Source organism: Silene latifolia, chromosome 5 (assembly GCF_048544455.1).
Source record: "Silene latifolia isolate original U9 population chromosome 5, ASM4854445v1, whole genome shotgun sequence".
Lineage (NCBI taxonomy): Eukaryota > Viridiplantae > Streptophyta > Magnoliopsida > Caryophyllales > Caryophyllaceae > Silene > Silene latifolia.
Window position 1 is genome coordinate 72,232,396 of NC_133530.1, and position 25,212 is coordinate 72,257,607.

General features: G+C 35.6%; 1 protein-coding gene, 3 non-coding genes and 2 pseudogenes across 4 annotated transcripts; 2 read left to right on the top strand and 4 right to left on the bottom strand.

Annotated features, from left to right (window-relative positions):
• The first annotated feature begins 7,530 nt into the window (after positions 1-7,530).
• Positions 7,531-11,536, top strand: LOC141655526 (G-type lectin S-receptor-like serine/threonine-protein kinase SD2-5; annotated as a pseudogene).
• Positions 9,068-9,166, bottom strand: LOC141658190 (small nucleolar RNA R30/Z108). The gene has a single exon (XR_012549091.1). It is a non-coding gene; the product is annotated as a small nucleolar RNA R30/Z108 (small nucleolar RNA).
• On the bottom strand, positions 9,248-9,339 carry LOC141658349 (small nucleolar RNA Z101). The gene has a single exon (XR_012549240.1). It is a non-coding gene; the product is annotated as a small nucleolar RNA Z101 (small nucleolar RNA).
• Positions 9,416-9,495, bottom strand: LOC141658358 (small nucleolar RNA snoR14). The gene has a single exon (XR_012549249.1). It is a non-coding gene; the product is annotated as a small nucleolar RNA snoR14 (small nucleolar RNA).
• A 2,432-nt stretch (positions 11,537-13,968) lies between the features above and the next one.
• Positions 13,969-17,571, bottom strand: LOC141655527 (uncharacterized). The gene is made up of 2 exons (XM_074462603.1): positions 16,019-17,571; positions 13,969-15,658 (listed from the first exon to the last, which is right to left on the bottom strand). The coding sequence occupies exons 1-2, from the start codon at positions 17,569-17,571 to the stop codon at positions 13,969-13,971; spliced, it is 3,243 nt and encodes a 1,080-aa protein (XP_074318704.1).
• A 1,480-nt stretch (positions 17,572-19,051) lies between these two features.
• On the top strand, positions 19,052-20,954 carry LOC141656152 (G-type lectin S-receptor-like serine/threonine-protein kinase At1g34300; annotated as a pseudogene).
• Positions 20,955-25,212: the final 4,258 nt, after the last annotated feature.

A 25,212-nucleotide genomic window follows, 5' to 3' on the forward strand; every position in this document is an offset into this window, starting at 1 on the left:
TATAAATGTTTTGTGTCCTAAAATTTCCTTGAACAACGAATTGTAAATGTTAGTTTGCATCATTATGGTAATAAAAGTTAGCTAAGTCGATAAAAAAAAAGTTTTATTGAAAATTGATGCAAAAATAAATTTTCCGCGTTAATAGAGTTGATATAAATCATCAACCCCTCTAGCTTTTTTATTGTTGCATTTTATTATTGCACACACCGCCATTCTTTATTCAATAGAAAACACAATTGTCGAAAATGTAGTCTAATTTCCCAAAAATAAACCCATGATAACTAAGACGTATCTTTATGATTTTCGCAAATTAGAGTAGCCTACGGTATCTATCAATATATTCCCGCATGTAACCATATGACAGTGTAAAAGTTAATTGGTGATACGCAAAATAACAGGTATCTCAATTGTATATGTAGCGTGTTTGGAGAATTCTTTAGATCTCTAAACAACAAAATTTGTTTCTGACTATCTACAATCAAGGTTGTTTTTCGCTTATAAACTTCACGCAAAATATATAATATGACGCCTAATTTGGTAGTTATGCGAAAACTTCTTAAACAATTTTTTTCGTGTGGCCTCGTTGTTCTTGACGCTGCTACGTATAGCTAATCATGACTAAAACTGACTTTGGAAGATAAAGTCAAACATTATTAATTGACTGTCCTTGACTTTTTTTTTATCGTCAAGGAATAGTATGACCTCAATGGATATTGTCTCTGATTAAGCACGAGAGGGATTTTTGTATTCGAAGAAGTCATCAGTATCCTTGTGTGCATGTATGATGACATGAGTTATGAAAGTTTCATGCTTATATGTATATGTATGTTTATATCTTAAAATAACTAAATAAATATCTATATATTGCGTAATTTATGTGTTTAGATACATCATATATACTCCGCTTCACTATTCCCTCTTTTTCACATACTAGTTGGAACGCCGCGTGCTCCGCACGCGGCATCCAACTTTTCTGACTTGCTGCGGTAATTTTAGTATATTTGCAATTACTGTGCGACGTAAACTAAGATAACGGTTAGTAATGTTGAATCTGAAATATACACACAAAGTTATTCTATTTATTTATAAACATTTATATATACAAACAACACACATGGGATATATTATACATTTATTGGATCCCTATAATTATTTACATTATTATATTATTAGTTTTGAACCGGTGTGGAGAAGGTTGACATTCAGTCGTCGTCTGAAATGGACAGAAGCTCAATTTCGGGAGCGATTTCATGCCGGGTAGCTATGTAGTACGCTAGTTTTAGCGTGTTATAGTTCTGCTCAAGTATTTTTAGGTTGTAGTAGTTATAATCGACGACGTCAAACCCATATAAGTCCTTAAGAAATTTAATAGCTTTTCTTGAGCAGCTCTGCTGCGACATACCGACAAGCTCTGAAGGCGATCCTATAAATTTAACACTTTCCGAACGAGAACTAAGTCCACGTATTTGAACGTAGGCTCTTAACTCGTCTTCCGTTGCTGCGTAGATGCCATATTCAGCTACAAGTAGATGGAGTTGTTTAAGTAAATCGTTTAATATAATCTTCAGATTTACCTCCATCGGACATCGCTCGATTTCTGATGCATCTGAAACATGTAAAATATTTAAAGTGACTCTATAAACAAAAAAAAAAGCACTAAAACTTAGGAGAGACGGTCTCTCACTAAGTTATTGAGAGACCAATCTTTCGTACCCTTTTTATTTGTATTTCGTACCCTTTTTATTGTTGATCGTGACATGGTAATTCCGTACCTATTTACATAATAAATGTACCCATTTTATCATTAATCATGATTTGTACCTATTTTATTGCCTTTAGTACCACATTTTCTTAAAATGATACAATGGTCTCTCAATAAAGCTTATTAAGAGACCGTCTCTCAGAAGACCTATTCAAAAAAAAGTAAACCAAACCGTAATAGTAAAGCATAAATATGTTACAAGAAGGAATGTTTTTGAAAGTTAATTTTAAAGGATTTGAAAAGAAGTTTTACCCATAGGAAATGATCTTCTGCAAGTACTTTTTACCTATCTGTGAGGCTTTGCTTTGCATTTATAGAAAAATTCTTCTGCATGTTAAATGATGTGGAAGCTTTTTTTTTGGCATCTGTATGACATGTGGAAGGCTTTACACTTTAAGTAAAATGACGTGTTCGAAATAACTATTTTCGAGATAAAGCACATATATGTGTAACGCCATATGGATAACATATGTATCTCTATAACTTTCGTAATAGACCGATGTCTACTAATAGATAAGGTCTCATTTTCATTTCAGATTTATATTTATCACTATAACAAAGAAAATGTGATCCAAATAAATCTGTTTGATGATGTGTATATTATTTTGTCTGTTTACGATATAATTTTTTTTTTCCGAATAATTATTTGATTAAGTATGAATTTGCTTTTATTTTTTCATTTTAGTTGTGAATGCATGTATAGCTCTCCGCATATTCGGGAACACCCATCTCCAAAGCCCTCGGATTCCCTCGACTTGAATGAGTTTTCTTAGGGCATAAGTTGGGCCGGAGTATATGCGCTGTAGACGTTGGCTTGCCCGGGAATCATCAGCTTGTAATCGCACTTTGACTAAATCAGCTGGACTTGCCACCAACTGCAAGCCTTAGGGTATTAACTTAGGTGTTGCTAATCTTTACGTGCGACATTAACACCAAAAGACGATGACATACATATCATCAAATAGGAGACAGATACATCCGCTATCAGAAGACACGTCACTTCAAAAAAGCCTAAACAAACAGTAAAAGAACTCAGAAAAATAAAATTGAGCAAATTATGGGGTAACATATAAAGTCAAGATGTGTTTCTATATTCTTAGAGTTACTGGAACATTAATGTCGTGCAGAACTGAAGAAAACAGTGACAATTTTTATATACAGTTCAAAATTCAAACCAGATTTATTCATCTCTAAACTCAATAATGTACTAAACAAGACAATTGAGCAGTAATATTCAACCACAGCAGTGTTTTCAGTACAGAGCAACGCATCAACGACATTGTATCAGCGAGGACATGGAAGAAAATGACTAACCTAGCAAATTGTCAAGAGCTAACAAATATTCCTCACGGTTTATCCACAAGCAATCCATTACGTTCAAAAGCAAGGCTACACTATAATTTCTCCACCTCAAATTTTCCTCTTTTCATTCAGGTGATTATCAGCCTACTTGATCTCTACATTTTCCAGTTGCCAGTTTCATTTGGAAAATGCAAGACTCTTTTCAAGGTTCGGACAGTTGTTTGGAGTATTGGATTGGGTGGGATCACCCTATTCCCTTTCCTTGGTCTTTGTGCTAAGAAAGGCAAAAAACAAAGGACAACAATTGACCGGGACGGAGGGAGTATGTAAGAGCAAATGGCATTAACATAACATTATCAGAAGACAACTAACTACATCAAACAATCAGAGATCATCATCAACACTCAGATATTCAAAATGTTAAATCCCAGCTCAAATAATCAAAAGCTAGAACAATCAAAACAAAATTAGAGTCTTTTAATAAAGAAGGGTGATACGATAGTTTACTCGTCTTAGACAGATAGAGCCGTCTTAAATGAGAATTTTTGTTTAACATGTTAGCACTCAAATCAAAAACTCGAATCAATCAAAAGAATCAACATTTACAACAAACCCCCGTTTTAATTTAAGACGGTTTTAAACAAGAAATAGCGAAACTGAATGCCTGAGCAATAACCCCAAATAACCCAGCAACAAAATTCTTAGAAAAAAGAGAAACATCATCATCACCATCACCATTGAAAACAATAATAGAATTCCTTTATTCTTCAGAACCAACAATTCTAATAGGAGTATAAAATAAATGTGTACTTAAAGCAGGTGATAAACCATTATATAAACCCAGAAAACCATCATTTTTAACAATGTTGAATGCTACTTTGAAAGCATTGGTGTTTGATAATGGCGATAATTAATTATCATATGCACTACTAACACAAATTTTTCTTCTATTATAGTAGACTTGCTACATATTATTCTGAAATAAATAAACGGCCGTTGGTGTTTTATAGCGGTAATGGTTACGTTTACACAACTACAGAATGGATTGACTTCTCTGTTATATAATGTACCTATAATTAGTCATTTAGGAGTATTTCAAACCGCAAATAGCATAAATGTTGTTAAATTAGGTGCATACCTGTAACGATATAACTTAATCCTTCACTTGAAATCATTAATGTATCACGAGGGCATATATGAATGCTCATTTTTTAATTCGTATACGTTTACGATTAGCCAAACGACGATGAAGATCAGTCCGATGTTAGAGGATGACTGAAATAAAGCAGCAAGAAGTCATTATTAAAATTGCAAAACCTGATACATATGTAAGTAAGCTACGTCTTTCTAAGTAAAAAGAAAAAGGTAAACTAATTAAGAAAAGAGTTCACAGATGAAGTAATCTTCTTTCCAACAACAAACTAAACTTATACCGATTCGGAAAACGCTTTCGTTGCTCTAAAGTTGTGTTTCTTTAATATGCTGCGGACGAAAGCGTATTTGTCTAATTGGCCCACCAACGTCGAATGACCACAGTTTTATAACAAATTCACGATCCTTTATTCTAAGAAGAGCTTCATCGATTAAGGATAGCCGTTCCTAAAAGAGAGAAATAATAGTGGTCACAGACTATAGTATAAAATTGTAATAGATAACTATAAATTACTAATAGGAAAAGGATTTCAGTATAACACTACCTCTGTTGACAGAGCTAGAACTTCAACGGTACGTTTTTCTAGAACTACTTCTGCCAGCGAATCGAAAAGCGTTAAAACGCATTTCACCTGTGTTGTCGCTGAAAATAATTCTAAGAGCGCAGTTGTCATAAACGAAAAGTAATAATGTTAGACATTTTATATACTGGCAGATTATAAGTTGTAACAAAAAAAATAGTGCCTTTTACTTACGTGGCTTTTGAAATGCCTTCATGAGGTTTATCGGAAAGGGTACACTGAAAGATTTCCCCAACTGGGACGGAGGTTCCTTTTCTACAGACATTACATGATGTGTACGCAAAGTCACCTGGATTTGTGATGGGACTTTATTTTTCCTTGTATGAGTATAATTTTTTTCTCCTATAAATCGGTGAATAACGAAATCAGTAAATTTTACTTATGTGAAATATATTGTTTTGCAAGTGTCAGCCGTACTTATATTTGTGTAAAGATTTACCGCTTGATCCGCAAGAGAACTTATTGGGAGGAAAGTCTTTATGTTTTCAGTTGAGGTGCCACGATTTGTTGAGCTTTCGCCTCGATTTGTTGAGTTTTCGCCTCCAGCATTTGCTTTATAAGTAATAGCAGTACTTCTGAGGTTCTCTTTATTGTTATTTGCCCTGCATTTAGGCGGTAGTAAGATTGGGTTGAATATGAGCTTAAACTGCAGAAAACTAAATTTTATCATACCATATCCGTAATTCTGCTACGGCTGAAATATCGCTGTCTAGTATGATGCTTGAAAAACGTGTAGTACCCCAACAATCCCCTGTGTATTGTATTGTTTTATCATATACTTAATAAAGTTGATAATTATTTTAAAATACGGTAACATACCTCCAAATCTGGCTGCTCTAACCCGAGTGATCTGCACAACTGGTAGAGATTCTATGATACGTGCAATTTTTTCTGTAGGTTCTAAAGCATTCAAACGCCAAGTGGTTACAACAACAGGCTGCATCCTGTATGAAGAGGTAAAGTAAAATAGAAGAAATTTTTTACATAATAGGCATTGAAAAACTGCATTTCTTAAGTTTGTTACCTCTGGTCAACAACAACTATGTCTTTTGCTTGTTGGGTATCACCAGATGTTCTCGTCGTAACTGTTTTTAAGGATCCAATAGAAATAGCTACGCCAACTATATCTACATGGAAAAAAAGAAAAAATTGTGAGCAACAAAATTTGCCAAACTTCTATAAAATAACAAATATGATAAAAAATAGCGGCAATCACCAAAGCGTTCTTTGCGATCTAGATAACTTGTTACTGCATTTACTGGAACCCAGTACGTCCTTTCATTTTCAGTGGGACCGAGATCAACTACATCCATACCTCCTTTCAATGTCATTTGATAGATATTGTTTTCATATCTGAATTTTTCAGGAATGAGTTTAATGATTGGATTTGGAATTTCATACTCGTGACCTTCACGAAAAATGTCTTTATAATAAAAAATATCTTCCTCATAGATAGTTGCTGACATTTCTGTTCCCTGATGCATAAGTAAAAGAGCAAAAGAAAAGTTAGAAAACGTTAGTAGTTCCAGCTGTAAACAATAAGTATATTTTGTATAATATTTTGATTTATACCACTCTGTCACTGAAGAGCAAATTTTGAAGACTTTTATCTTATAGCCTTGCCTTTTTGGAAGCGAGTAAGGACTCCAGCCGTACGACTATTGCGAAGTTCCGAGTACGATCATTTACAGAGGCAAGAGGGATTCTTGGAGGAGTCATTTCAATCTACAAAATAAGATATTTTAGGTTAAGATATTGAAGTTGTGAATATATGTCAGAGAAAGTGTAAGAATGAAAGCGAAGTAAAACAAATACAGTAGCACAAACATAGAGGAAGTCATAGAAGATAACGTTTTTATATTTTAGGCACAACAATTATTGGCGGAACAAATTTTTCAATAGCTGGCAGATGATAATTTTTATTTTCCCATTTTAAGGGATAGTGCAGTAGTACATGAATAAAATTTAATGATGACGCAAGAAATAAAATTATTTTAATACGAAAATCATAAAGAAATGGAGGCAACTATGTTGTACACACTGATTTTTTTGTTTTTTTTTTTGTAATCACAAAATGAAAAACGAAATATAAAATGCCAAAAAAAGAAAATTACATACCAATAAGGTTACAAACAAAAACTGTAAGCATAAAAAATTATGTACAGAAACACTACTGGAGTAACAAATCTAGGAAAAAAATTAATTACATTAATTTTAGAAAGATCCATTTAGTTTTATCTAGCATTATGTAGTACTTCGTAGCATACAATATTTCTTGTACGTCTCCAACTGTCTTTCAAAGTACAATGCGGAAGAACTGCTATTGTGACATCTGAACTTTGAGTTGCTCTTGAAAGAGCAACGTATAGCTGGCCGTGGGAAAATACAGGACATGGTAGATATATACCAACTTTACCAAGTGTTTGACCTTGTGCTTTATTGATAGTCATTCCTTATTGCGGTTAAGAAGCTGCCAGTCGTTTATGTTTCTAACTCACTTCTACTGTTTACAGTAAGTAGAATTTGAAAATAAATCTAAGTGTGCTTGTTGGGGATAAAGCAAAACTACCTTCCCAAATCGGTACGCAAAATCCAAAGGTTAGTACCTCTACATAATTATAATTCAAGTAATACTTTTTTTGGTAGTTGTCATTGTTATGAAATTCAAATTTCCTATCTTAGCCTAAATTCTCTATTTCTGCCGACGCGATCCTAACTTTCACGGACAGAGGGATGACATCTTTAAAAGTAGTGGTTTGTGTGATGCCTTATATTGGAACCTATATAAATAAGTTATTCTAACACATATAATAATATTTATTCAACAAATTGTTCGAACAATTTTATTGACGCTACATCCGTAGGTATTACTCATAAAAATAATATATAAAAATTTCCCGCAGGCATATTCTGAATAGTAAAAAAATGTGCTTATATTGTTTTACAACAAATTTACGGTCTCGATTACAATCTCATAGCTTCAACAAAAAAAAGGACGATGCGTAAGGAAAATATACCGCTTACACAGAAACGTTGGCACCTAGGTGAGTAATTTAACATGGTAACAACATAAAGTTAGAATACAGTTACATCTAATTAATATGGTAATCCCATTAAACAAAAAATATTACTAAATAATGTAAAAAACAATCTTTGTCATACTAACCTTCAAATTCCCTTAAAAAGTTACAAAGTATTTCTTCTTTTTGTAGGTTGATCGTTTACTAGTTATTATCTGCAAAAGTTGTAGTTGTTATTCACGTCCAGTAAATGAAGTTATACGCTATAGTTTTTTTTAATTATATACTATATACATTATCTAAATACAATTTAAGTGAAAAAGAAAGCTATATTTAAATACAATTACATGCATATACTAACCCGAAATTATAGACATACAACGTCGCGGTAACCTGTACCTCTTCCTAACGCTAACAATATATACTAAACCACAAAAAAAAATTACGGAATTTGGAAATATTTTTCAGATATAACAGAGACAGAAAATTTAGAGAGAAGAGAAATATTATAAAGATATTTGTTGTAGTTATAAGCCGAAGTGAATCTTAGGTACTTGGGTATTTAAACAAACTATAGGTTGGAAGAAAAAATCCGGTTCCTTTATCTTTATAGAAAAAAAAAATTAATAAAAACCAAACAGATGTCCTACGCTTAGCTTAACATGCATAGGTATGGCTATCAAACTACAGCTAAAATGAAGATAGTAACAAAACAAGATATGCATGTGTGCACATGTGTAGCCAAATTACAATTTTCACTCTATTTTCACCTTTTTCACTTTCTTTTCACTTGCATAGTATGTCAGAAGTTATTAATGCATACATATCCTTTAATTTTTTGCATTTCAGAGTGCCACAACACAAGTGGCAGTAGACAACAGAAGCCAAAACTGCTCTATTACAAAAAAATTGCGAAAATCAGACGGATAGAAATAAACAATTTCACTTAATATTAAGTAGATTTTATTTCTATTCCTAATATTTTACCTTATATCTTATCCATTAAATATTTTCTATATGTAACAAAAAAAATTCTCATTGAAGACGAACACAATCCGTCACAATCTAAAGACGTATAGTTTCCCTCTCACAATATGCAATTGCCATTATGCATGGAGTGCTTCATTTTCCTACCAATTGCCCTCCAACTTGTGAAACATTCGGCTAAGATAAACAGTTTAGTGCATTTTGTTTATAGTTTTATATAAAATCGTCTTACAAAGAAATTTGTAATGATAGATAATAAGGGGTAGTTCAGTAGTGGCAATAGTTATATTGGTTCGATTCAGCCAACGATTGTCCTCAACTTTACTCAGAAGAGGGAGCTTGTTATCCTCATTAAAATCCCTTTATTATAATGTGTGAGACCGTCTGACGATAAATTAATGTGAGACCGTCTCATATGAGAATTAGTGTCGAGAAAATATGAAAAAGGGCATCAGTTCTCCAAGGTGATAACATCAATGAAAAGTTCAGACGCAAATTATCCATTTGAAAGATTGAATTTCATCATATGCCCAAATTTATTACGTAAATAAAAAAAATCAACAAAAAAAAAGAATAAATTTATTATAATTTTGAAAAAAATTAGTAAATTGACGATCAGAACCTGTCGAGAATTCGTAGACTCATCAAATAAAATTCAGTGAATTGAGCTTGAATTTTATCGTCATTTCGTCCTAATTAATTTAAATCTGATAAAGTAGAAAAACCCAAAAAAAAAATGAAATTTAAAAACTTCAAATTAACCAATGAAATATATGCAAGAAAAAATAGACAAGGTGGTTAATGGGTTTCGGGTGTAACCCTAATTTGAGTTTTTTTTTCAATTTCTGGAAATTGATTTGGGGAAAATTATTTGATTGATCTAAGAAATCAAAGGTGATATTTGTGAGGGTGATTATAGCAGCGATATAATCAAGAACAAAGAAACAAAACTTAATCCTTCAAAAAAAAAAAAACTTAAGAACTGAGAATACTGTAATAAACAACCTGATTCGATATGCTAATACCGTGTCCGAATTTCAATAAACATAAAGTTACACAGCATTACAACATATAAGGAAGAGAGGAAGATGGAAATAAAAATTACATGAATTGGGAGAATACTGAAGAGGAATCAGTCGGTGTGACGATTTACTTATAAGAAATTTGGATGCAATATTTCATCAGATGATATTTCTTATATCTTATAAGAATTTTGATGAGCAAAATTACAATTGAAATCAAAAGAAAAACACTAATATAGACTAAAAACTACAACAATCAAAATAACGAACCATGAAATCATATTCTTCATTATCCGAATCCGATCAGCCGTCTCTGTCTCGAAAAGTTTCTTGCATATCGTCATCGATGTCTTCCATATCATATTCGTTGGCCATATACTCAGCTTCATCCATTCGAAGATGCAACATCCTGCAACAGCGACGGCGACTAAGACGGTGGAGATGGCGGCGGTGTGGTTAATGGGGTGGGGGTGTAACCCTAATTTGATTTTTTTTTTCAATTTCTGGAAATTGATTTGGGGAATATTATTTGATTGATCTAAGAAATCAAAGGTGAGATCTGTGAGGGTGATTATAGCAGCGATAAAATCAAGAACAAAGAAACAAAACTTAAGAATTGAGAAATATTAGTAGGTGATAAAGACAGAGGATAAGAAGGACAGAAGAAAAAGTTGTACTGGGTGGCTTTTTTGTAAAATATGACGTCAACAATGTTCCGATTTAATACCCAAAAATGGTAACATAACCAATAACATGGTAACATATCAATATATATATCAATAAGTGAGATCACTAAATGATAACATAATAAATAAAACTCGTAATATATCAAGCAACATTCAATCGAATTAAAATGTCAAGCAGAAATTGTTTAAACTTTACTCAAAATCAAAAAGAAAATATAACATTATTTAAAATAATATCAAATAATAAGAACAATGAGAACACAAATTATCATCTGTGACGGCGATATCCGTCATTCACAAGAAAGATTTATCCAAAACCCAGAAAATCATAACATAAAAGATTTATCCACTCACATATTCCAAACAATGATGATATAGGTTCAGTGGAACTCCAACAAAAGCCGGTACTTGATTGGAATATTAGGTACAGAATTGCCATAGGTGTGGCCAGGGCAATAGCATACCTGCACGAAGAGTGTTTAGAATGGGTATTACATTGCGGTATCAAACCTGAAAATATACTCCTAGGAGACGACTTCTGCCTAAAGTTGCAGATTTCGGTTTATCTAAGCTCAGGAAAAAGGAACAAATCTTAACAATGTCAAGGATTCGTGGAACTCGAGGCTACCTAGCACCCGAATGGGTCAATAAAGAGACTATCACCTCCAAGGTTGATGTGTAACGTTTTGGGATGGTGTTGTTAGAAATTGTGAGTGGGGTAAGGAATAATTCAGTACAACTAACTGATATGCCTAGTGAAGAGGGGTATTTTCCGAGGTTGACTTTCAATATGGCAATCGAGGAGAAGAGAATGGATATGATTTTAGACCGTCAGATTAAACATGCTTATGATGACAGGGTACATTTTAAATTGGTCGATAGTATGGTGAAGACGACAATGTGGTGCGTGCAAGAGAAGCCTGAGATGAGACCATCTATGGGTAAGGTGGCAAAATTTCTTGAAGGTACTATCGAAATTATAGAACCTCCTAAACCGACAATCTTCTGCATGTTAAGTGATTGATTTGTGAATGTATGACCAAAGATGTGAATTTCTTTTTCTTCTGTAATTTGACAATGTCAATAATTGTTTCAAACGCCTCTTATGCAACTGTATTATACAATTAGTAATTTTATGTAACTCGGCATTAGAAAATGTGAGTTGAATATGGTCATCATGTATAGAAAGAAAGAAAACATAACAATGCTTGAAGTCGGCTGACATTCCGTAAAGAATCTACAAGACAGTATATAGTATACATGCAACTATGAGTTCTTTTATCTTTGTTTAATACTCACCATGTAGATATTCATCTAGGCAGGAGTTCAAAAGCTACAAAAAAAATTCATGAATTTTAAGATATGGAAAACCATTTAACCCAGAGCTTGAATCAGACAGCTCAGGGCTCTCACTCCGCTCAGGCCCTTATTATGATCACCCTTGTTCTAACAGATGTAGCCTAAACCAGAAAAATTAACAACTTAAAAGGGGAAAAAGTAGAGATTCAGTTGCAAGGTTCACAGAACAACCATATTGAAGATAAAAGGCCACTTCATTATTAGGAAGCGCAGTAGCTAAAGTTAATGCTCAGTTATCGTAATTAAAAATGGATAGTGAATGTTTAAAGGATTAATTAAAAATGGATCATTTTCTTAATTGACCAATGCTTCATGCCTTCATATTAGTTCATTAAATTTACGACATCGATCCAATCAGTCATGCTTATATAACTGTTAAACTGTGTGGTTGTTCTAAAATATTCAATGTTCTTTCTATGGTTTACGTGCACTCAACTGAAAACCGTAAGACTACCTTTGGAGAACAAAACCTCTACTATAAATTACTCCCTCTTTCCCGGTTAGTTGTTGTAATTTCCATATTGGGATGTCCCAATCAGTTGTTGTCCTTTCTATTTTAAGAAAACTTTGTGAGTAATTTTATCATTTGCACTCAACTTTGTCTACTTGTCATTTAGTAATTGGCCCCCGCCTATTTACTTAGTCTTATAGGGCAAAAACGTTCTACTACTTTCTAATAAGCTTAAATAGGAGAGGTAGTTTTACTGAATTGTAAATAGTGAACAGACATGCTTAACGGTGTTAACTGTTCCGGGATGTCAGCAATTGGAAAGCAGGGAATAAAATAGAGAAATCGCCAAATTACGAAAGTAATCTAACATGCGTAAGAGTGTTAACTGTTCCGATATGACAGCAGTTGGAAATGAGGCATTTCAATAGAAAAGTAGCCAAATCACGAAAGTAATTAGGAATAGTCAAAGTCACAACATTTACCACATAGAAAGACAAAAAAAGTAACTATATTAAAAGGTAAGGCAGGTAAGTCTCTCGCCTAACAATTACAGTACCCTGTCAGGAGCACTTATGTGGTTGAAATCCAATGGAAACAGATCAAGTAGTATTAAACCTTGAGTACCCTGACAGGTATGTACTGGTTGGATCTGATGTCCCTGACAATATTAGACCAGAATTCGTAAGTTTTCTTAAAAAAAAATCTTCATGTTTTGCCTGGTCCCACTTCGATATGACTAGTATAGATGCTAATATTATTACCCATAAACTTAATATTGATACTTCATTTAAGCCTGTATAGCAGAAAAGGAGTAAGTTCGTCCCTGAACGCAACTCTATCATTAACGAAGTGGTGGACAAACTCTTAGAAATGGGAATGATCAGGGAAGTAATGTACCCTGAATGGCTAGCTAATGTGGTTGTGGTACAAAAAAAGAATGGCAAGTGGAGAGTTTATGTAGACTACACAGATCTTAACAAAGCTTGCCCAAAAGATCCATTCCCACTCCCTCACATTGATGCAATGGTAGATGCTACAACAGGGCATGGACTACTAAAGTTTATGGATGTGTCAAGTGGATTCAACCAGATCAAGATGCACCCAACTGACCAGGAAAACACTACATTTATCACGGAAAAGGGGCATATATTGCTACACAGCAATGCCCTTTGGCCTGAAAAATGCAGGGGCAACCTACCAACGCCTGGTCAACATGATGTTCAAAGATAAAATTGGTCACATAATGAAGGTCTACATTGATGACATGGTGGTCAAATAAAAAAAGGCATAAGATCATGTAAAGGACCTGGAAGTAGCCTTCAAAATCCTGGAAGAATTCAACATGAAGCTCAACCCTTCCAAATGCCACTTTGGAGTCTCTTCAGGCAAATTCCTAGGATATATGGTGACAAAAAGAGGGATTGAAGCTAGCCCAGAACAGATAAAAGCCATCCTGGAGTTGGAATCCCCCAAATCAGTCAAAGATATCCAAAGATTAATATGAAGAGTTGCAGCCCTGAACAGGTTCATATCCAGATCATGTAAATGATGATGCAGATCCTTCTATGACCTCCTCAGAAATAACAAGTCATTCAAATGGATGCCTGAACACGAAACAACCTTCCAAGATTTAAAAACCTACCTGGCTACTCCTCCACTACTGGTATAAAAACTCTTTCGCCTTTGTGGTGACCGACAACAATTTCTGCGTCTATAACATTTCGATCAAAGCTTTTGCATATAAGCCGTGTACCGTTGCAAAGTCCAGAAGTTTGATCTAAATTCCTTAACAAAATAATAGGACTATTCTTTTTCAGTATCAATTCATGTGGTGGAAGACCGCTTGGCTGCAGTGTATTTAGAAATTCCGTCGGATACTGCGCAATTGCTATGTCTGTTGCTTCGTCGAAGTTCCTATAGGTAAATGGTTCACCTTCTTGTTTTGAAACTAACATAGCATTTATAGTTTGTGCATCATCATTTTTTGGTGTCAATATTGCTCTTGTCGTAGTTAGTGATGGATTTGTAGTTATTAATTGTATGTCTAGATATATTGTATCAATTAGCCGTTCTATTAGTTCATGTTCCTCTGTTCCAGATATAACGATTAATCTTGGTAATTTGATATCCTCTCCATTTTCATAAGGATGCGAGCCGTTACCAACACCTAAAACAAAATTACCAAATGCTGGATCGCGCATAGCACGCATATTTACAGTCAAATGTATTTTTTCAAGTTTTGGCCACAACGGAGACATCACAAAACTTGAATTGATTGCCTCTCGCAATGTACTTTTTGGCATAATAGGCAGCACATGTCGGAAGTCTCCACCAAATACAATAATTTTGCCACAAAAAAGAAGGTTGCTTGAGCAAACATCACGCATGGTATTTTCAAAGTGTTCGATGGCTTGGCGTTTTGCCATAGGTGCCTCATCCCAAATGATTAACCTACATGCACGAATCAGTTCTGCTAGGGAACTTTGTTTTGAGATTTGCGAACTTTGATTCTCTTCGATATCAAGAGGGATCTTGAATCGAGAATTATATGTTCTGCCACCAGGGAGATTGGCGGCAGCAATACCTGAGCTTGCAACCGCAATTGCAATAATACCTTTGACTCTGAGATTCGCAAGCAATGTTTTATACAAAAAAGTTTTTCCTGTAACACCAGGCCCGTCTAAGAAAAAAGAACCTCTTTCATTTTTTGTAACCCTTCTGTAAATTGTGTCATAAGCGTACCGCTGTTCTGTATTAAGCATGTGCACAACATTTAATTCCTCAGAACTTATTGGAATATTAAGTTCTTCTTCAATTTCTTTCATGTTGGATCTGTCTACATCTATGTCGTCCAATTTCAATTCCCCAAAATCGAAAGTACTGAAACTTTTGCCCATTGATTTGACCATATAAGAAATATTTCGAAGAGTTAGTTGTAGTACTTTTCGCCTTTGCGATGGAAATGCATATGCATAGTCCTCTGAGAATAATGGGTAAAATTTATCCCAAAGCAATCTAGGGTTTTTTGGATGACAGTAAATGAGCAAAGTTGAAAACAATCTACGAAGCATACCTGGCATCTGATACCGTGAGGCTTCTTCTAAGCACTGTTCAATAGATTCATCTGCTTCAAGCAAACCTCGCCTGAATGCAGAGTCTTGAAATGAAGTACACATTATGCCATTAATGTATTTCAGGTCGTCAAAGGATGTAGGCCCTCGAACGTTTGCTAGAAGAAGACGTAAATAGTAGCGCTCTCCTTCAGATGGATTTGCGTACACCAAACGGCCTAAGGCAAACCCTTTCTCACGCGGAGTCCAGAATTTATCCCTTTTTCTATCATGCCATACATAATGTTATGGAAATTGATTGTATAACAACGTCTTAGCAAAATTGTCATTCAAATTCCGCTCGAAGAAAGCCGTTAACATTGTTCTTTTACGTGTGTCGTCATCTAAAACGTTATCAAGGTTCTCCCAGGGGTGAAAACTAACAGTCTGCATGTTTGGTATGTGCACTTGTAATGGAACAACATTAGGATGTATCTCATTCAAATGAAATCCAAAAATCCGCCACGTCGCTTCTGGTGGAGTAATCCAGCGAGCAGATTGGTAAGCAGTAATCTCGTCAAACGAAGACTGATTGCTAGGATCAGTAACAGCAAACGACACTCGATCGTGGCCCTTATAAACTTACTTGTACAAGTATTTAACTGCTTTAATGGTAGAACATATTTCTACGTTTAAGTGGCAGTCATATTTGGCTAAAAGAAAAGAATTGTATGGAATAACCCATTGATTATTGAGCTCTGATCCTCGAACAATTACATGAATACCGGTATTTCTCCTACGATATATAGGATATGAATCACGACCAGTAGTTGTCATATCTGCAAACTCACGAGGGTAGTGGTTTTTACATCTATAATTTTTCATGCAGGGATTTGAAGAGTTAGCTCTACCGCAAGGCCCGTGCATCATGTGGCGAACAACTGAAGAGTATAGATGTGGGTTTTCAGCATTGTTAGGAAACTCTGCACAGACAAAATCGTCATATTGATCCGGAGTCCTTATTTTACTCGCCGAATCAAGAATGATTAGAAAATGGGCATGTGGCAGAACTCTTTTTTGAAATTCAACGACGTAAACGTATCCAGCTACATTGCCAAATATTTTACGCACGCTGATGTCTTTCTTCAACTCAAACAATTTCGCTCGAAAGACCCGCGAAATAAGGTCGGGTCTGTTATGAGCTTCCTCAAAAGGCGATAGTTCTCGCTCAATTTCTGGCCAACGGGGGTTGCATGTCATCATCAGAAATATATCTGGCTTTCCGTATCGCTGCACCACAGCCACCGAAGAAAGATAGCGACGTCTAAAATCACGATCGCATCCAATGAAGCTGGATGGCAATATGAAGCAACGACCAATGTTCGCACCAGATCTCTGCCCAGCGGCATAACTGTCTATAGTTCCTTGATATAAGTCAGCTCGAATTATATTCTGATTATTTCTTATGTAATCGAGTCGAGTCGTCTCAATTTTAATATACATATCAACCGTATATTGTTGTAGAAGACGACCACTTCTTAACAATATCGAAAAATCAGCGGGACGAATCTGAAGTCGATAGCAGTAATATTCTCTGCACGAGACTTTTTTCTCTGACTTCGAAGTACCTGCCACTGTCAGTAGAAGGCAGCGGACGGTATTGGATTGAGGAGAAGAGATAGGAAAAAAAATTATCTTGAAAAAGAGAATATAAAGATGCGGACCTTGTTCTTCGTTCTGAAGAAGATTGTCCGCTATTTGTATTAGAATTTCATTGATCGAAAAAGCAGGGCAATCAGGACGACGTTGACGATTGGAATTGAATCGATAGATACGACGATGCCAACCTGTTTCGCCAAAAGGAAATAAAATAGGGTACTGTAATGGATCATAGCAACCGTAATAGTGTAGTATTCTGTGACTTGTTCCAGAAAGTGCATGTACAACTACATCATGTCGCGGAGGAGCTGATGAATTTTTATCGTCAATCCAAATTGCAGCAACCTGGGATGTCGTCAGGGCATTATGAGTTCTTTGATCTTGCAAAGGATCCGATTTTATTATGATTCGGCTTTCGTCATTTATACCGATGTTCCTCAACGATCTAAAGAATCGCGTGTAAGGATTGAACTCCATAATGCCCATCAAGCCTGAACTACGCGACGCTCCATATCTGATGAAATCTGTAGTCTGTGCCATAATTCTAAATCTGTATCAAAGAAATAGAGTTGGATATTGCACGGTCGCTCGGCAGTAGGCAAAATGTCATTGATGAAATGATACGCCTGACCTTGAACTCTAAACGTATATATGCCGCGATTTCTCTGCGCAAGTTCACGGTCCCTTTTTACTCCGAATGAAGTAAAAGCAAAAGAACTGTTGTACAACATCACATACTTTCTGAAATTTTGGGATATAAAATCATTTGACAGGAATAGTAGACGGAGACTATATGGCGGAACGGTTTGTGCAAGGCGTATATCTCTATGACAGCAACAAAAGCTTTGCGATTCATTTTTGAGCAGTTTTGCACCGCAGTAGCGACACAACAACGGTAAGGGAAGAACATATGGCTTAGAAGGTGGATTTGGAAAACCTTCAAAGATGTAAAGAATTTTAGATACTGCGCATAGAATGAGGTTGTATACGATGAAGGTTAAATGATGTTTACCATTTCGACTAATATTTGACGAATCGGGTTTTTTTTTTCGGTTGTTGACTTGAACGAGAACACGATGCAACGTGCTTTAGTATATTCATACTAAAGAACGGTTTTACAAAGAAGAAGTTATTCAATAGAAGCCACAACTAAAATCTTACAAGGAACAAGTAAAATGTAAAAAATAAACAAATATTAAAAAGTGACAAATTTCAAAGTTTTTCAAAAAAATGCTATTAAGTAATCGAGATCGTAAATTTGTTGTAAAACAATATAAGCACATTTTTTTACTATTCAGAATATGCATGCGGAAAATTTTTATATATTATTTTTATGAGTAATACCTACGGATGTAGCGTCAATAAAATTGTTCGAACAATTTGTTGAATAAATATTATTATATGTGTTAGAATAACTTATTTATATAGGTTCCAATATAAGGCATCACACAAACCACTACTTTTGAAGATGTCATCCCTCTGTCCGTGAAAGTTAGGATCGCGTCGGCAGAAATAGAGAATTTAGGCTAAGATAGGAAATTTGAATTTCACAACAATGACAACTACCAAAAAAAGTATTACTTGAATTATAATTATGTAGAGGTACTAACCTTTGGATTTTGCGTACCGATTTGGGAAGGTAGTTTTGCTTTATCCCCAACAAGCACACTTAGATTTATTTTCAAATTCTACTTATTGCAAACAGCAGAAGTGAGTTAGAAACATAAACGACTGACAGCTTCTTAACCGCAATAAGGACGGTTATTTTATTTTAAATAAAGCATATAAAACACATTTTACAAAGAAATAGTCTCATAGAAGCCAAACAAAAAAACAATTTATGTTAATTGTAACAGGTGTAACACATATACTATAGTACTTTCATGCAAAGAGTCAGTAGAAGAGGCAAGGACATGAATACAGGCATTGATGTAGGCGAGAATGTGTTAGTCACGTCTTTTCGTTCACAAAGATTTAAATGCATAACATTAAAAAAGGCGACACATGCATTCACGTTCAAATGACATCCCGGAATGGAAAGTTTCAGTTCACTGGCTCGAAAAATCGGTATATAACAAGTCGGATTCCTATTGGAGTTCAGCTAATGGGTTTTTGAGTCTTGGGCTTGATGGGCGGATCGCGCAGGCTGGTGCAGACCCGCTTCTTACTTCTGATTTTGGACAAAATCTAACCAGGAGGCTTGTATTGGGTAATGATGGGAACCTTAGAGTTTTAAGTTTTGACCAGAAAAAGGAAGAATGGGTGATTGTTTGGTTGGCGGTAGTTGTCATTTGTCAAATACATGGGTTATGTGGGCCAGGTTATATTTGTTATAGTGACGGGTCTACTTTATTGAATTACGAGTGTGTGTGCCCACCCGGGTTTAGACGTAACTCCACGTCGAACTCCTGCGAGAATGAGGTACCCATTATTGATACAACGAGTAATAAGTTTTTACGCCTTGATTATGTTGACTACTTAGATGGGTCAACTCAAACTGATTTAAAGGTCCATAGCTTTGACCACTGCCAATCTAATTGCTTGTCAAACCCAAAATGTCTGGGATTTGGGTTCAAGTTTGATAGTAGTGGCTATTGTGTGCACCACTTAAACAAACTCTTAAACGGGTGCGGTCCCTGCAGTACAGCTCGCATTTTATCTACGGGTGGACAAGTCGAGATGAACCAACTAACTTCACCGGGATGTCGGAAGTTCTCGTAACTACTTGCCTAGTTCGTATCGACTTACTAAACCCTTTGAAGATTCCAATGAGATAGCCCGCAATATAATAATCATAGTCATTCTATTCACAAATTTGAAATTGCGTGTGGGGTACTCTTATTTCGGGCATTCCTCAAAAGGTATGTGAAGTACCGGGACATGGCCCAAGCACTTGGACTTGGCCTACGCCCACACTGGACCAAAAAGGTTTACGCTCGGTGAGATTAAAAAAGCAACTATGAACTTCTCGGATGACAATGTGATAGGGAAGGGTGGGTTTAGTGATGTTTACATAGGTAAGTTGCGGGGGCGGACTAGTGGTTTGTGAAATGCCCGAAAAATGTTTCGGGGGTGATCTTTGAGTTTTGGGCCGAGGTGACGATCATAGCTCGTATGCACCACCTCAACCTGGTACGTTTATGGGGCTTTTGCAATGAGAAGGGCCGAAGAGTTTTGGTTTATGAACATGTACCAAATGGATCACTTGACAGATATCTGTTCCGACCCAGCAGAATTCATGGGTCAAACGATGAAGAAAATAATGATGATATAGGTTCAGTGGAACTCCAACAAAAGCCGGTACTTGATTGGAATATTAGGTATAGAATTGCCATAGGTGTGGCCAGGGCAATAGCATACCTGCACGAAGAGTGTTTAGAATGGGTATTACATTGCGGCATCAAACCTGAAAATATACTCCTAGGAGACGACTTCTGCCCTAAAGTTGCAGATTTCGGTTGGAAAAAGGAACAAATCGTAACAATGTCAAGGATTCGTGGAACTCGAGGCTACCTAGCACCCGAATGGGTCAATAAAGAGACTATCACCTCCAAGGTTGACGTGTAACGTTTTGGGATGGTGTTGTTAGAAATTGTGAGTAGGGTAAGGAATAATTCAGTACAACTAACTGATATGCCTAGTGAAGAGGGGTATTTTCCGAGGTGGGCTTTCAATATGGCAATCGAGGAGAAGAGAATGGATATGATTTTAGACCGTCAGATTAAACATGCTTATGATGACAGGGTACATTTTAAATTGGTCGATCGTATGGTGAAGACGGCAATGTGGTGCGTGCAAGAGAAGCCTGAGATGAGACCATCTATGGGAAAGGTGGCAAAATTTTTTGAAGGTACTATCGAAATTATAGAACCTCCTAAACCGACAATCTTCTGCATGTGAAGTGATTGATTTGTGAATGTATGACCAAAGATGTGAATTTCTTTTTCTTCTGTAATTTGACAATGTCAATAATTGTTTCAAACGCCTCTTATGCAACTGTATTATACAATTAGTAATTTTATGTAACTCGGCACCAGAAAATGTGAGTTGAATATGGTCATCATGTATAGAAAGAAAGAAAACATAACAATGCTTGAAGTCGGCTGACATTCCGTAAAGAATCTACAAGACACTATACAGTATACATGCAACTATGAGTTCTTTTATCTTTGTTTAATACTCACCATGTAGATGATTCATCTAGGCAGGAGTTGAAAAGCTACAAAAAAAATTCATGAATTTTAAGATATGGAAAACCATTTAACCCAGAGCTAGAATCAGACAACTCAGGGCTCTCACCCCGCTCATGCCCTTATTATGATCACCCTTGTTCTAACAAATGTAGCCTAAACCAGAAAAATTAACAACTTAAAAGGGGGAAAAGTAGAGATTCAGTTGCAAGGTTCACAGATATTAGTTTCCCTTGAACAACCATATTGAAGATAAAAGGCCACTTCATTATTAGGAAGCGTAGTAGCTAAAGTTAATGCTCAGTTATCGAAATTAAAAATGGATAGTGAATGTTTAAGGGATTAATTAAAAATGGATCATTTGCTTAATTGACCAATGCTTCATGCCTTCATATTAGTTCATTAAATTTACGACATCGATCCAATCAGTCATGCTTATATAACTGTTAAACTGTGTGGTTGTTCTAAAATATTCAATGTTCTTTCTATGGTTTACGTGCACTCAACTGAAAACCGTAAGACTACCTTTGGAGAACAAAACCTCTACTATAAATTACTCCCTCTTTCCCGGTTAGTTGTTGTAATTTCCATATTGGAATGTCCCAGTCAATTGTTGTCCTTTCTATTTTAAGAAAACTTTGTGAGTAATTTTATCATTTGCACTCAACTTTGTCTACTTGTCATTTAGTAATTGGCCCCCGCCTATTTACTTAGTCTTGTAGGGCAAAAACGTTCTACTACTTTCTAATGAGCTTAAATAGGAGAGGTAATTTTACTGAATTGTAAATAGTGAACGGACATGCTTAACTGTGTTAACTGTTCCGGGATGTCAGCAATTGGAAAGCAGGGAATAAAATAGAGAACTCGCCAAATCACGAAAGTAATCTGACATGCGTAAGAGTGTTAACTGTTCCGAGATGACAACAGTTGGAAAGGAGGCATTTCAATAGAAAAGTAGCCAAATCACGAAAGTAATTAGCCAAAATCGGGAATAGTCAAAGTCACAACATTTACCACATAGAAAGACAAAAAAAGTAACTATATTAAAAGGTAGTCTTGCTTGTGACGGGCTAATCACGTCACAAGCTTATGACCGCTCAAAAAAAGGGAGAGGGGACAAGGTGGGGCATCCCCATGTGCTTTCCACTCACCTCTCAATGGGTATTTTGTGAGAGGAAACGGTATCCGTCACAAGTTTGTGACGGATATCGCCCGTCTTCAATGAGATTTTGTGCAATATTAAACACAAAATATGTATACGGAACATAAAAACATCCAAACAATAATATAAGATTCTTTGGGACATTTCATAGAACACATGGTACTCAATTTTGCTAAGGAAACATTATAAAATAACATATAAAAAACAAAAATAAAGTAGAAAAGGAGAACTCAGCACAACGAAGAGTAGCTAAACAAAAATTTGAATAATCAAATAAACTTCAGTAGAGATGTACCTCTGAAAAGGATTATTCTCGAAAATGAAGATCAAATAGTCAAGTGAAACTGCTGACTGCAAACCGTAGTTACATATAAAGTAAAGGGAAATGGATGATGGTAGTATTATGGTTTTAAAAGGACGAAACTAATATGTGGTAGAAGCACCGAACAAAGTTTGTGATGTGAAGAATTAGAAAATGAAAGAAAAGGATATATATGAAATAGATAGATAAAGTTGAACAAAGACGGTGCTGCAGACAACAATCTCATCTAATTTCTTTCTGTTTATTGTAGACATAAGGTAAATAGCACGTAGGTAATTACTGACGTCATTTATGGGCTTAGGCAGTCCTAAGGTGACGTAGGCACGTAGCCTACCTATCCTCTTTTATTATATGATATATGATTAGTTTTGAGAAAAAACGTGTAGATACCCGTATCCGTCGATATTGGAATTTATAGAGAACCCGACAAACACCCGATGATGATAGGACACATGTATTCTTTAGTTGTCATTGTCATTATTTGGGTTCGTTTTACGATGTAGAATGGGCGTCGTCGATAAAGTATTTTATTAATTTAAATGATATTTAAATTAATGTTTCTTAAGTGAGTTCATTTTATTAATTTAAATGATATTTAAATTAAAGTCTTTTTAAAGTGATTTCAATTTAATTTATTTTATTTTGAATTTATTTTCCCAAGTTTATTTTATTGAAAATAAAATAAATATTTGATTTGAAAAATCATTTTGTGAGTATATTTGGTCTGAAAAATCATTTATTTTAATGTGTTAATTGATTTGAAAAATCGATTTGAAAATCGAAAAGAACTCGTTTTGAACATGTGTTTTTGAGCTCGATTTTAGCTCGGTTTTTGAACCCGTTTCCTTTACGAGTTGGCACGAATTTCGAGTACACTAACCAACCTAGACCACTACCCATCCAACCCAGCTCGAACCCCCTTAACCATGGCCCAAATTCTCGTCCCAAATCCCCCACAAACAGCCCGCAACAAACAGCAGCCCCCCTGTTTTGCAGCTCAATCCCGAGCCCAAAACCCGCTCCAAATACCACCAAAACCCGTACCCATTAACCCTAACCCATAACCTAGTATCCTACCCATATTACCCTAGCTTAATCACCAAGAAAACCCCTCTCAAACCCTCACAAAAGCTGCTGGACAGCAGCTATGCGTGAGCAGGCCCGACTGCCTCTCCCTCTCTTTTACCCTACTTTAACTCCTTATAAATACCACCCCTTCACCATACATTCATTCCTCTAAGTTCTCCCCATATCCTACCATCACTCACAAGCTTTAAACCTCAGAAACAAACCCTAATTGCCTCTCAAAATCCCTCCACAAAACCGACATACAAACTGAAACTGTTTCTGTGTCTTCCTCGAAAAACAATTCGTTCCTCCCTCAAACCTCCATCAAAACTCGATTTTCTTGTTCCTAATTAACCACATAACATCCATCTAAACATTAGACAAAGATTTACGAGCCAAATTGCCCTTGAGAGTACACGAAATCCCTCGAAAAACAGAGTGTTATACACTCTGTTTTCGCGGTTTGTTCTTGTCTGTCCAGTTCTGTTTGTGCTCGTTTTTCGTGCCCAATAATTCAAAATGAGCAGGGGTTGCTTTAATATCTCTGTTCTCCTCTCTTTCTAGTTTTCAAAACATCTTTTAAATCGAATTTTCGTCGTGAAACGAGGGAGAAATCATCGTTTGAAAGTTGCTGTCCAGATTTGTCAAAAAACGCGTGTTTGCTTTGTTTCTTCGTCGACGACGGCCTCTCGAGATAAAATCTACCATCGATTACGACCCAAGACGGTGTCAACGATACATGTAGGTTGAGGGTGCATCAAATCCTCCTCTTTCTCCTTTTTTATTCCGTTTTTTATGCTTGTTCTTTTATAGTTTGTTTTATTCGTTTATCGTTTTTGTTTATCGATTGTTTAATTAACTATGAAACTACTTTAGTCCGAGTATGAGTTAAAGTACCACCATGAACACCCGCGTTGACTTGAGATGGGAAAATAAACCGCTACTTCAGTCGGTCGTACACCCCCGTCTCATTTACATATCCTCGTGTTCAAGGTAGGGCATAAATAAAACGAATTTCTAACTTCGCTCTTCGCTTTTGACCCCTTTGTTATTTCGGCCAACTCGACACACCCTAGGATCCGTTGTATGTTAGTTTAACCTCTGATTGTTAACATATGACGTATTTAGACGACATTCGATCATTTTAATAACCTAATTAGACATGTTAGGTGACATCGACATAGCTTTTAAAATCGATTAACAATTCTACAACCTAATTGAATACATCTTTCTTATCACTTGATTTCTCGCTAGCATAGGAGTGCGTGATTAGCACCTTCCTATTAACACTCGACGAGTAAGCATCAATCTTATGATATTGTGACCTAACTGGACCCTTTAGGCCGTGTAGAATACACACTCGCGCGTTTCTTCTCAATCGATCAACCTGTTTTATAACTTGTTTTCTAACTCGTTTTCTAATCCGTTTCGCAATCATT